Source organism: Scleropages formosus, chromosome 6 (assembly GCF_900964775.1).
Source record: "Scleropages formosus chromosome 6, fSclFor1.1, whole genome shotgun sequence".
Lineage (NCBI taxonomy): Eukaryota > Metazoa > Chordata > Actinopteri > Osteoglossiformes > Osteoglossidae > Scleropages > Scleropages formosus.
This window is the reverse complement of record NC_041811.1, coordinates 31,636,946-31,650,776: the sequence shown is the minus strand read 5'-3', so window position 1 is coordinate 31,650,776 and position 13,831 is coordinate 31,636,946. Positions and strand designations below refer to the sequence as shown.

Here is a 13,831-nt window from a genome sequence, read left to right as displayed (position 1 = left end):
AGTTAATATAGGATCAATTAGACCACATAGAAACTAGACCAAATAACTAATTGCCATTGATCAGACTTCATAAATACAAACAATTACATCACACCCGACGGGCAGCTGGTAGCATAATGGTTAGAGCTGTTACCTTTATTTCTTAGACTCTTGAGCAAGGTACATGCTATGAATATTACTCCCCAACTGTATAAATGGGTAAATAAATGTAGGTAGTTTAACACTGTAACTTCCTATGGGGGAAAAATGTCAAAGAAATGAAAATTAACCAGAGCACAGAGAGTGAAATATGTTACATACAACGTAATAAATAGGTAAAAGTATTTTTTCAGGTCCATGTTCTTCTGGAAATGCTGCATCTGCTTGAGTCGCCAAATACTCTTCTCATCAGTTTTAGATGTACTTGTTTAGCAGACACTTTTGTCCAAAGCAACTTCCAAGAAACGCTATGTAGTGTTATCATCCCACACACCTTATTCACTGCAGTGACTTACACTGCTAGATACACTACTTACACTGGGTCACTCATCCATATATCAGTGCAACACACTCTCTCTGTCACTCACAAACTATGGGGGAACCTGAAAAACATGTCTTTTGGCTGTGGGAGGAAACCAGAGCACCCAGAGGAAACCCACACAGACACAGGGAAAACATACAAACTCCACACAGGCTGTGCAGGAATTGAACCCATGTCCTCATGCACTATTCAGATGCTGTAAGCAAGAAAGCAGTAACTCACTGTGCCACCATGCCACCCAACTGTCATTACACCTGTTTTACAGCTGTCATTATAATAGGAGCAGGATAAGAATATGCAATATGGGGTTATTTCATCCTACTGTTTTTGATGGTAAAGGACATTAATTTTATGTACTTAATTTTTTAATGAAGAAATTTTTGCATATTTTGTTCTACCAGGACAGCTGATAGTAGAGTGACTGGAGCTGCTGCCTTTGGAGCCACAGGTCACAGGTTCAAATGTCATGTCTGGCTGTAGTACCCTTGCACAAGTACTTACCATAAATTGCTCCAGTGAAATTACCTGGCTGTACAAAATGGGTAAGTAATTGTAGAAAGGTTGACATTGTAAGCTGCCTTGGAGAAAAGCATCACATCTTAATTTCTTATCTATATTTAACATAGTTATGAAAGCTATGTAATATGACCAACCAATGGCAACAAACACTTTGTCCCAAGTGGGGTTGTGGTGAGCTGGAGGCTAGCGCAGCAACACAAGGCACAAGTGACACAGCCAGGCCCAGATGCTAGCCCATCACAGGGCACCCCTGGTGGGGCTTGAACCCCAGACCCATCAGACAACAGGCACTGGCCAAACCCACCATACCACCACACCCCCCCCCTCTGCTAGCCTTTCATATATTTTCACAAAATTTGTGAAACTTAGTTGGGTCAGCAGTTCACCAGTCCCTTCGTGTCTCAGAGGTACAGCACGTAGAATATTTCGCTAAACCGATAAAGGACTTAAGTTGGACTGTTGATGCTGTGTCGCTCAGTGCATCATTTACGATGACTTGCTCCTCAAATATGAAAAATGCTGCTGATTAAGAGATGGAAGAACTGTCGGTGCTACTAAACAAAAATACTGCTGCACAGATGAGAAACGCACCTGGTGATCGGGATTCTCGCCCGTGTATCCCGTGTTCTACCAGAAGGTGACATTCCGCCAGAAATTGTACTGTATCTTTAAAAGAAGAATGAGTGAGAAAGAGAGAGAGAGAAAGAGAGAGAGAGAGAGAGAGAGAGAGAGAGAGAGAGAGAGAGAGGGGAGAGAGGGGACAGTGGGGTAGAGAGAGCGAGGGAGAGAGATGGAGTGTAAGGGAAATGAATAGAAAGCACTAGAAGCGAACCATTTATGAGCAGAAAGCCTGGTTCCAATGTGACAGATAAAGCGACAGAGATTTTTGAAGGATCCCGTTCTCCTTACTACCGTGCTGCGGTCATAAGGCCGAAAGCAAAACGCCTCCGGAGGCACTCCACGGCCCCGATCGACGCCGATGAGATACCGGAGAAGGACTGAACGACGGCTCGCTGCTAAGTGACCCTGAGGCGGAGAAGAATTAGGAAGGGAAAGACTTGCTTTTCTTTTTTTTTTTTTTGCACATCTTATTTTCCTGCTGTTTTGCACGACGCGTTCTTGCGACCGTCTTGCTGGGCATCCCCCCTCAAGCAACCTCAGCACCTCCTGGGTGGGATTTGGCTCCCCATTTCCCGAGCGGGAAACGGAGCATCGCACAGGCTGCATCTCGCCTCCCGAACCGGCCAGCCGAGTCGCTGCCTCCGGGCTGGCTGGGATATGAGCTTCCAATAGTGCGGAGCTGCGTGAAGTAGCAGGGGGCCTGCCTGGGGGAGGAGGGCCCGGGGGGGCGGGGATGCACGCCAGTGGGGGGGGACGGGGAGCAGCAGCAGCGACAGCGGCAGGCCGAGGGCGAGCTCACCGGCTCCCTCTCCCCCTTCTCCTCCGCCCCTGCAGGACCACACGCTTGTGAGGGATGGGGCGCCGCACCCGGAGCCCAGGCCTGAGCCGCGGCCTACCTCCCCCGACCGGGGCCAGGCCCACCACCACCGGAACCGGGAGCGCTTCGCCACCATCCAATCAGCACCTTTGGTAAGGCCCGCACCTCCTCTTCCTCCCCGCCTTCCTCCCTGCTAGCCCCTCTTTGCAAAAGAACATGGAGCATTTTTCTCTCAGCTTCCCCCAGCGCTCTCCTTGTCGGTTGTCATGGCAACCACATCTTGTTACAAAATGCCTCTTTTCCCTCCCAGTCCTTCATCGTCTCCCATCTGGGTTTAATTGTTAATCTCCCTGATGTGAAAACCTTGGATGGATGTGACCGGGCTCTTATTTATTCAGTGTTTTACGTGTGCTGACAGCCTGCAGCGTAACGTCTCTGTCTCCAGCACAACGAGGGACTCGGGTTAGAGGCCCTGCTGATGCTTTTCCACTGACTGCTTTTTTCATGTGCTACAGTTCAGATGCGCGTGTCCTTCTCAGCCTTTGTGCCCGTGGTTTGGTTGCGATCGGTCTGTTTGTGTTCAAATGCCTGCGATCTCTGCACTTGAGTTTGAGTGCGCGTATGTGTGAGATCTGGGACGCCTATAAAGCGAAGAGTGAGCAGACGATCCCGTCTTCGTCTGAAAGAACGGAGGGCCATCACCCAGGCGCGAATCCACAAGTGTGTGTTTCCGTCCGCGTGGGTGTGTGCGCACGCCAGTCCACTTATCTGAGGATGTGCGTGATGTCCACGTGCGCGACCCAGATTTTCTGACCGTCTGAGCTGAAGCGTATGCTCGTTTACGTTCGTTTGCTTATTCAGCAAACATTAGTTAAAGGGGTACTAATACACTTATTGCATGGAGTTACGGTTAGTACATTAGTACAAAAGCAACGAAAGTCATCAGCGAAGCATTGTTTCATATAACACAACTCAGGGCCAACAACCTAAACAGCACAGTTACCAGACTAAGAATAAGATCTTTGTAGGTGATCAATAACAATAATGCATAAAGTACAGTAACAAGAAATCCAAGTCCTCGGACGTTTTGACAAGAAACGTGTGCAAGGGTAACCAATGGGATGCAACTGAAACATTTCAACACTGAAATGCTGCTTTACGAGGGGGTTACAGGTGGGCCTTACAACAGAGTTGGGTCACAGCAGTACAGAGCAAGAAATACAAATACATACAGTAAAGAATATCATACAGGGGCAACAGGTCACAGTAAGGTTAGGGATGAACAGGTAGCACTGTCTAAGAAATTCCAGAGGGGTACCAGGCATCCCCGAAGTCTTTCCAATGATCACCCAGTTCAAATATGAACTTTTTAAAGAGGTACAAAGTTAAACACTTGGGTCAATCATATTGTTGCAGGAGCTTCTGATGTAGATCATAGTCATAAAATGCGTTGCCTTACAAACGTGTCAGAGTGAGCAACCTATGTTCCATAACTTCAAAGCACTTGCCCTTAACTGCTCCAATAAACTAACCCAGCTGCACAAGTACAAATAATTAAAAGTAGTTTTGTAAAAAGTGTCAGCTCGATGGGTTAATGTAAGCATTTTGAAGCAGAGCCGAGACGTCCCCGAAAATATCTTAAGAAGATATCGAAGAAAGGGAGAGTTAGTGAATGAACTTGTAGTTTTATTTCTGGATTATGTATTATAGCACTTAAGGGCCAAACCTGGTAAAGGGTTTTACTGAAGTGATGGAGTCTTTGTAAGGCTAGCAATCATGTTTGCTGTAGTCCTGACCTTAATTTTTTTATAGAGTATGTTGTTTTATATGTTTGCCCGTACTTTGTCCTGATTAGCACCATCGTGTGAGATGCAGAACGTTTCTTATGAAACACGTCTGTTAGAAAATGAATGAAACGCCCTTCCATTTCGTAATACGAGAAGACCCCGAAGCACTGGTCTTCTACTCAGAGGAAAGGCACTGCAGATGATAACTGAACAAGTTCTTCGCTGTTCTTGTGATTTCACAGGAAAAGGCCATCGGAATAGGGGAGGGGCTCTAGAGATGATATGAAGCAGATAGTCAGGTGGACATCTCCAGTAATGATATGAAAGGCAATACCCTGTATGTCATGGGGGGGCGTTCACTCATGTCAGAAGGGATGTTGAAGGTCTTTATAAGACAGGGAAATAAGTACAGTCTATTTATTTCTAATAAAAAATAAAATAATTCTGATTGGGTCCTGTTCCATGATATGTTAACTGGCTTTGGTTGGATTGGAAAAGTTTAAACCAGTTAACTTATTTTACATTATGTCCACAACAACCAAGTAGTGCCCATTTTCTCAAATTATTTCCATAGTGTCAGTTATATGCTGAAGCTCCAGGTTGCTTCTGACCTGCAACTCTTCATTAAGTATTATTTTCTTTACTTACATTTTTTTTGGTGATTTTTCTGCATTTTAAGTCATATGACTACCTCATGCAATTTTTTTAAATTAATTAAAAAAAAATTAGTTTTAACAATGAAATACCAATGCCTGGACAATGTATCAAAAGACGAAAAACTGTGGGCTCATCTTTTCACCCGAATGCTAAACTCTTGTCATACGACTGTTTCTGTTCCATGACACCGTCAACCAAGTTTGGCCCACCTCTAAGCAGTGGCTATCAGATTTAAACATTTAGTTGTTAAGAATAGTTGTTGCTTTGAATTCTGATCGAATGCTGTCTGCAGGTCACGAGGCAGATCCAGGAACATGAAGAGGACAGCGAGCTACCAGAACCAATGTGGGGCTATAAGTGCATGCGGCGGCAGCACCAGAAGCAGCTGATGGCGCTGGAGAACAGGCTGAAGGCTGAGATGGATGAGCACCGGCTCCGTCTGCAGAAGGAGGTGGAGACGCACGTCAACAACGCCCACATCGAGCTGGAGAAGCTGGCTAAGAGACATGCACTTCGCCTGGACAAGGAGGTGGGCAACCCTGCTGACCCCAAGAGGGCTGTTGCAACCATCTGATAGGTGGAACCAGCTGAGCCCCTTTCAATTGGATCAATCGACATTAAAACTTTTCAGTGTGAGCAAATAGTTGAGTCCTATTAAGAATGTTTTCTCACAGTTTCATTGATTCATTCAATATACACAATAGAGAACATTCATTCAATATACACTAACAAGAACATTACTCTTCTTTATTGAAAGAAACGATGTCTTTAACTGGATTCCCCATCAGTGTAGAACAGTGATGTTCTTTTGTGTTCTTCGCCTACTTCTACCGATCACATCTACACATCTGCAGACAAAGGCAGCAGCAGCTGATGAAAAGAAGTTCCAGCAACAGATCCTGGCTCAGCAGAAGAAGGAGCTGACCACCTTCTTGGAGAACCAGAGGAAGCAGTACCGGCTCTGCAAAGAAAAGATCAAAGAGGTTGGCCCAATTTCACGTTTTGGTGGTCCTTACCTGTCCATCCAGGGGCAGGTGACATGAAGACTTAATAAATGTTCAAGTCACCTCCTTCCTAGATGCACAGATAGATGGTAACCTAGGTCTGCAAATATTTTGCCTATCTATAGCAGTATTTAAAGTTTCAAAATTTTTCAGTCACAGATTTTCTGTTGCACTCATGTTGCCATGCCAAGTTGAGTACATCTTTGACCTCTTGCAGTCAAACTTCAAGGAATACCAAGCTTTGAGTTGCCTTTTCGTGATCTGCAGTGCTGCTGCTTAAATTTACCCTCTAGCTTCAAGGCGGTTGCCTAACCAGCTGATGAAGATGCTCTTGGCAGTTGTTTCCCTCCAACCCTTCATGACTTAATTACCGTAATTAGCACCAAATTAATTACAGCAATCATGTGGTTGTTGAAGATTGATTTGGAGAGCCCATTGAAACTTTACAGGTTTGGTGACTTCAGGAGCAAGGTTACCAAGAGTTCTGGGTGACGTGTTCAGTAAGGAGTCAGGTCTTGGGCTGCTAATTTGACTTTGCGCCTTGTGCTTTGTCCTAGGAGATGAACGAGGACCACAGCACTCCAAAAAAGGAAAAGCTGGAGCGCCTGTCCAAGCACAAGGAGACGGTACAGCACTCACAGGCGGAGGAGGAGGCACAGCTCCTGAGCCAGCAGAGGGCCTTCTATGATCGCAACTGCCGTGCCTTCAAGCGCAAGATTCTCATTAAGAGACATGAGTTTGAGCAGGAACAGATGCGGGAGGCAAGGCCCGAGTTTTTCTTTCTCTTTTTGAGTACAGAAACATTTTAAATTACGTCATTACATTTACATTTACATTTATTCATTTAGCTTTTCTTCGAAGTGACGTTCATCTCATAGAAAATACAAGGTGTGCATTACGTTAGGAGAAAGAGACATACCTGCAGATGTGTGATTCTTAAGTACAGTTAGTCTGTTTCCTTCACCATATGCACCGGCGTTCATCACACAAGTAGCTGCATAAAACTTTACCAGAATATCGCCTTCCTAGTAGTGTTTTTCTTTTTTTTGGAGATACATATAAACATTTACGTTACATTGCGGGAGTGGCTCTGTAAAGGATTGATCCAAGCATGATCATGAACATGTATACCTTACGGGCATGAACATTTATACCTTTCATGAACATTATATATCAGATCATTATGTAATTTAAGCGATTAACTGTCAAATTTCTATGAATGGAAATGCAATTAATTGTAATTGTCAGTCGTAATGTCATTTGCTTGAATGTACTTGGATTTTAACCTGCAACTGCTTTCTTTAGTTTTCTTGCTGACTTTTTACGTTTAAATTTATGTGTTGGTTTGAAAGTGGTGACATGTCTAACGTTCCGCCATGTAATATTCTTGGCTTCCTTATAAACTTATCTTCCAAGTTTAGTAGATGCAGGTCCTTCCTGAACATTTTCATGAGATTAATTATTTCCATTTTTTTCACAGAGGTGTAATTATGAGTTACCACACCTCAAAAAGTGACATACATTTTACCAGAATATGAAAATTATGATTCTTCATGCTTCCTTCAGCCAGGTAAAATTTCAGAACAAGGAATACTTGACCTTGAAACAATCTTAATAACACTAAGACAAACAAACTGGAGTCTTAGAATTCATAAAGTGTAAGAGATTTTGTAACCTTAACATAAAAGTTTAAAGCCTTGAACAATGAAATCACCTAAACAAATAAAAAGATAAATAAGCAAGTGCAGATAATGCTTTCCGATTCATCATTATCACCGTCATCATACCAACGAATGAAATTGGGACATGTTAAATAAAAACATATAATTCCTTTATTCATGTCATTCACTCTGCTAGGTGACAGTTGAATTGTCTGAGATTTACATACATGATGATATTGACGTTCACAGCTGTATCTGTAAGATAGTGTTTATCTTGCCTGCTTGCTCCATGTTGGATTATCTGCAGCTGATGAGTCGATGGCCACTCCTTAATGTTCCACTCTGTTATGACACCATGTTACAGTTATTCATCTCAGCGAGTCAAATTCATGTGCACGTAACATTGGCCTGACTTCTGTTTCCTTTGCGCAGTTTTACTTACATCACATCTAACCATAGCCTTGTCATGATGTTTACAAAACTTGCACTGTCGTCATCCTGAAGTATTGAAGCGTTGAATAAAATTAGTAAAAAATTAAATACAGATCCTCATAATTATTTTTTGGAGATGAGGACATTAAAAAAAGGTTAAAAGGCAATAGAGGGCCTGAGGAGCTGGGCTGCAACTATCGATTGTTTTAGTTATTTAGTGGTCCACTGATTGTCCTGTCAATTATCTGAGTAATCATTAATGATCAATTAATATAAAATAGAGGGAAAATTATGGCAAGTCTCTTAAAATGAACAATTTGTTTCATTTTATGAAAATCCAAATGTTATTGTTTAAGAGGCTTATTTAAATACAACAATAATATAAAACACAAACTCAACCTGATGAGCTGTTAAGGGTCATATTAATTACACTTAGAGTTTCAAAAACATTCACTGGAATGTGATAAATAACCAAACATATACTTCATGTTACTTTCCAAGGTACAACAAAAAACTGGGGCACAAGTTAAAAAAAAAAAAAAGAGAAAAACAACATTGCTTTGCTTGTTTTTATCATTCCAGGATCATTTTACAGTAGAAAATAGTGCATGTTAAGTATCAAAACTACAAGTTGTAATACAAATATAGCTTAGGAACACTGTAAGCCTTACAGGAGCACCTGGCTTCAATGAACAATGACGTATGTTTTCTTGAATGACCTTTTGACATTTGTAGGAGGTAAAAACCAACACCCAAGAAGCTCAGAAGAACAAAAGAAGAGAACACACACACACACACACACACACACACACACACACACACACACAGATACAAGTTGCAGTGGCAGTTGGGTTGGAGTGTGCAGCGGAGATATTGGAAGTGCACACATCTGGAAAAAAAAAAAAAAAAAAACATCGTCCATCTCTCAACCTGTACAGTCATAATATATCTCGACAGGGTCAGTTCTCAGAATTTTCAGGAATTATCATCTGTGCGGTCCGCTGTTTGCTGTCCAGGCAACATGCGTAATGATATCGAAAAATATATGTAGATGGAACGAATCCTCGAAGAAGCGAATTTCAGTTGGAGATTTTAATCAGCCGAGTTACTCGAATTACTCAAGGAATTGTCTCAAACCTACTGCAGAATACCAATAGCGGCGGCAGAGAGTGAGACCTAGTTTTATATTGCACCACTTAACGGAAACCTAATGCACTATGGAGGAGTGCTCTGCTACACAACAAAATGATGGAATACTATTTCCTCTACGGTAGGGGCGCTCTCCAGGACGTGTAGACAAAAATTCCATTAGTGTGCTGTACCGAATTTTCATAGAATACGAGTATTTCGTAACTAGTAGTGAACAATAAATGTTGAAATCCACAGATATGCAGAAAAACTGAAATAATGGGTTAACTCCATCCCCAGGAGGTAAACAAAAAGAAGACTCAGAAGGAGATGGAGCACGCCATGTTGATCCGCCATGACGAATCCACCCAGGACCTGGAGCAACGGCAGCTACAAACATTGCAGAAGCTGCGCATGGACTTGATCCAGCTGCAGCACCAGACAGAGCTAGAGAACCAGATGGAATATAACAACCGTCGTGAACGTGAGCTGCAAAGGAAACACGCGATGGAGCTCCGGCAACAGCCCAAGAATCTCAAGGTATGGCCATCAAAATCTTAAGCATAATGATTCAACAGTTCCATGCAGTGAATCATTAGCTTTAGCCTTAGTATTTTCTTATTACTACAGGCAGTCCCCGGATTACGAATGAGTTCCGTGCCTAAGTCTGTCTTTAAGTCGAATTTGTACGTAAGTCGGAACAGTTAGGTACAGTTCGTATCTAATGTCACTTAGTCAAATGTTTGTCTTAGTATATTGTGTACTTTTCTATGCATAAAATACATTAAAGAAACACTTCCAGATACACCAAAGCATCTTTAAGATAATAATAATAATAATAATAATAATAATAATAATAATAATAATTGTAACTACAGTGTTTATAATAGAGAGAGCCATAGACAGATAATAATAAATGTTATTACAGTATTTAAAATAGACAGAGAGACAGACATCGAGAGAGAGCCTTTCAGATGCTCCATGATTTTCGCTCCATCCTGATTAAAAATGCCCCGATTGTTGACCGACTGTAGCCTAACGCTTTTCCAGTGTTTGTTGGCGTTTCACATTTTTACGATCACTTTATTATTTCCACTTTAGTTTCAGTTGTGATCGTTTTCCTTTTCTTTGATGCATCACCATCACTTGTATCACATTTTCACTTTGGTGCCATGGTTACGAGGGTAAAAAAGAAAAAAATTAAAGTCAAATACAGTAACACACACAGGGCGCTGTTAATACCAACATGGTCCGACTGAAAAGAACGAAGTCCGTCCTACGTCGGGATCACGCACCCACGAGCCGACATGCCGCTATAGACGTGCAGTGTTTGATGTGCATTGCAAAGTAGCGCCCGTTTGTTATTACCATTGTATGTAACTGAAATTTTTAATATAATAGGCTTTACGGAGGGTTGTTTGTAAGTACGGGTTGTATGTAAGTTAAACGTTCATAACCTGCGGACTGCCTGTAGTTCATTGAGGTAGCACATTCTATTTTCACTAGTATTACATCATGACTTTGGCTCTTACTTTTAGGATTACCGTAAGATCACAACAATAGGGTTTGAGCATGAACTCCTTTCTAAATTTAACACTCTTTAATCTGTAACATGACCTTTTAGTGTTAGTGCATGAATTTGGCTGTTAATGTGGGAACATCACGATTAGCAAAGCAACACTACAATCAATTAGCTTACAATATTACCTCCAAACATTAACTTATAGCTTGAATCAAAAAGAATTAAGAAGAAAAGTAAATGAAACAGAAGGCATATCTGTCATCTTGTCTTCCAGGCCTTGGAGATGCAGATTAAGAAGCAGTTTCAGGACACGTGTAAGGTACAGACCAAGCAGTACAAAGCCTTGCGGAGCCACCAGCTGGAGGTCTCTCCCAAAAGTGACCACAAGACCATCTTGAAGGCACTGAAGGAGGAGCAGACACGCAAGCTGGCTGTTCTGGCCGAGCAGTACGAGCAGAGCATCAATGACATGATGGCCTCGCATTCGGTATGGTTTTTAATGAAGTCAGTCATGAGTCATATGAACAATTCAGCTATTGGACGAGTTAAGCTGATAATACACTTCCAGAAGTTCTATAATATCTACATAATGTGACTAAAGGGTCCCCAAGCAATCTTAGGTGTACTTCTACCACTGTGCAACCGTTGGTGCTTATTCCAACAGTTATGGTTGAATGTCTTCAGCCATTGGGTTATGCATGACTGTAAAATACGCCAAAGTTCTGTGAAAGCCTGATATAATTCTCCCTCAGCGAGATGTCCGAGCATTGTTTACTTTGTGGACTGTAGGTCCGGCTGGGGGAGGCCCAGGAATCAGAGAGCCAAGCACTGAAGGAACAACTCCAGCAGGAGATGGAGCTCCTTGACGCTTACCAGAACAAAGTGCTTATGCAGGCTGAGGCACAGCATGAGTTGGAGCAGCAGAAGCAGAAGCAACAGGCCTCTGTTCGGCGGACCCATCTCGAGCAGAAGGTGGGTTATGGTCAACCTTCTTGACCCCCGTCTAACATCATTACAGCTGTTCTGTGTGCAACATAACTGGTAGCACTACAACGGACAATGCAATAGCAATGTAAAAATAGCACCCTCCTTTACTCTTGCATTGCCGTGAAGCAAGAAAATTTACCCTCGGTAGTAGCAGTAAAAATATCTAACTTTATTAATGTGTCAAACACTCCATGACCCTTAAGATGGAAATATTGTGGCACATAGCATCATGGGTTTGGAGAGAGCGTTCATCTCGAACATTTTACTGAATGGCAACACACAAAGAAATAACGCAAACACAGTCATCTCATTAGTTTTCCCATAAATTGCCCTAGTGGTTGAACCCTCTATTTACAATTTACCCACAATACAAATCTTCCTGCCTAAACATCAGTAATGTGGGTCGTTACGATATTAAAAATATTATCAGAGAAAATGCCGGTAAGAGTTGGTAGAGTAGTGGTTAGAGCTGTTACTTTTAGACCCAAAGGTCACAGGTTTGATCCCCACCTCTGGCTGGAGTACTCTCAAGCAAGGTACTTACCCTAAGTTGTTCCAGTAAAATTACCCAGCTGTGTCAATGGGTAAATAATTGCAGATAGACTAACACTGTAATTTGCTTTGGTGTGAAGTGTTGGGTTAATGCAAAAATAATATTGGACTGTGGTTGTAAGACGGCAGAAATGGAGAGTGGGCTTCTCCCGTTGCGTTCCTTAATGAGATGCGTTAATATTCTCAATTCAATGATTTTGATCTCTGGGTTCAGATCGAGGAGGAGGTGGCTGCACTTCAGAAGGAGCACACTGAGCGGGTTAAGCACTTACTGGAGCGGCAGGAGCGGGAAGTGGCTGCCTTTGACACAGAGAGTGTCCGTCTGGGCTTTGGGAGCCTGAGCACCCTTGAGGTGTTCCTCGAGGACAGCAGATGAAGCCGAACTCGCCGCTAAAGCCTTCACCCTTTTCTCCTTCCTGAAGGGATCCTGAGCTGTCCTCAACTATTGCCATCTGCTGCCACTCCCATTTCCAAGTCCCACTAACCCTTTGCCTTTACCTTCACCCACCCCTGTCAATCCACCCTCAACCCCCACCCGCCCCCGCTCCCGAGTCAAGATGCTGGATTAGTCCCTCTGTTGTCTTCAAAGTTGACATCACACTGTCAATGTGTCTTGTGCAATTATGACTTTTTCTTCAGTCTGATCGAAGAGCAAAACAACAACAACAACAACAAAAAATGGATGTACATTGCTTCAAAGTCAAGCATTGATGACAACGTGTTAAAACTCAAAAGAAGCAGAAATATTTTAACTTCAAGACACTTTGCTGCAACTGTACCTTCTAAGCTGCCCCACACTTTTTGATAGGTCCTCATCAGGAAATTTTTATTAGGGTCAAGCAATTTGATATGTTTAAATATGATCTCTTTGTCGACATATTGGTATTTCAAAGAGGTTAAAATGGATAAATGGCGATTATTGATAGTGGCTAACACCCAGCAATTGGCTACAGCAAAATCGTTCGCCCTGTACCAGGAAATATCTAATGTGAAAACTACAAAAGACCAAGGATTTTAAGAGGAATATGGTTTGGTCTAGTATTTTATGAATAGATGGCTTTATGGAGAGATTTATCTTATTTTCATATTGTAGTTCAGTTTGTTTTACAGATTTTTAGCAGTGTCCTCTTTCCATCTGATGTAATTTTGTTTTTATTTTTTGCTTTTTGGAATTTTATTCGTCAGTGGGATGTTCTCTTTGAAGTAACATCTAGATTATTATCACTGGTTTAGCCACTGTTGAGCCGTGTATTTTCTTATAATAATTCAACTCATAAAAAATGCTTTATTATTGCATGCACTTTAAAGAAAATTCAGGTTGCGGAGAGAAGCATGAATCTGTCAGCGGTTTTAATTATATATTGTAAATAAACATGCTCACGCCATATGTTTTTTTTTTTTTTTTTCCCCATAGCTAACGGTACTTTATGTTTATGCCATTTTTTATATGACACTTGAGATTTTTAACAACCTTTATTTGAGATGTGCCTATGGATTGGTTTGTTTTTGATTAACAAAGCCAACATTGTTCTTTGTTACTTTAAACAACCAACATTGTAAATGATTACATGTTGAATGTCGTTGGTGTCACCCAGTTAATCATCACTGTTGTAAACAAATAGCA

At 42.0% G+C, this 13,831-nt stretch overlaps 1 protein-coding gene across 1 annotated transcript; it reads left to right on the top strand.

The window, feature by feature from the left end:
* Positions 1-2,372: 2,372 nt before the first annotated feature.
* On the top strand, positions 2,373-12,753 carry taok3b (TAO kinase 3b). Its single transcript, XM_018750012.2, has 8 exons — positions 2,373-2,629; positions 5,214-5,450; positions 5,776-5,904; positions 6,483-6,686; positions 9,447-9,686; positions 10,943-11,155; positions 11,458-11,640; positions 12,422-12,753. Exons 2-8 carry the CDS (start codon positions 5,265-5,267, stop codon positions 12,581-12,583), a joined length of 1,317 nt encoding a protein of 438 aa, XP_018605528.2. The 5' UTR covers positions 2,373-2,629; positions 5,214-5,264; the 3' UTR covers positions 12,584-12,753.
* Positions 12,754-13,831: the final 1,078 nt, after the last annotated feature.

Coding starts and splice junctions, on each gene's coding strand:
- taok3b (XM_018750012.2), top strand. CDS start 5,265: ATGTGGGGCTATAAGTGCATGCGGCGGCAGCACCAGAAGCAGCTGATG. Junction 5,905..6,482: donor GCAAAGAAAAGATCAAAGAG/GTTGGCCCAATT, acceptor GCTTTGTCCTAG/GAGATGAACGAGGACCACAG. Junction 11,641..12,421: donor GGACCCATCTCGAGCAGAAG/GTGGGTTATGGT, acceptor CTCTGGGTTCAG/ATCGAGGAGGAGGTGGCTGC.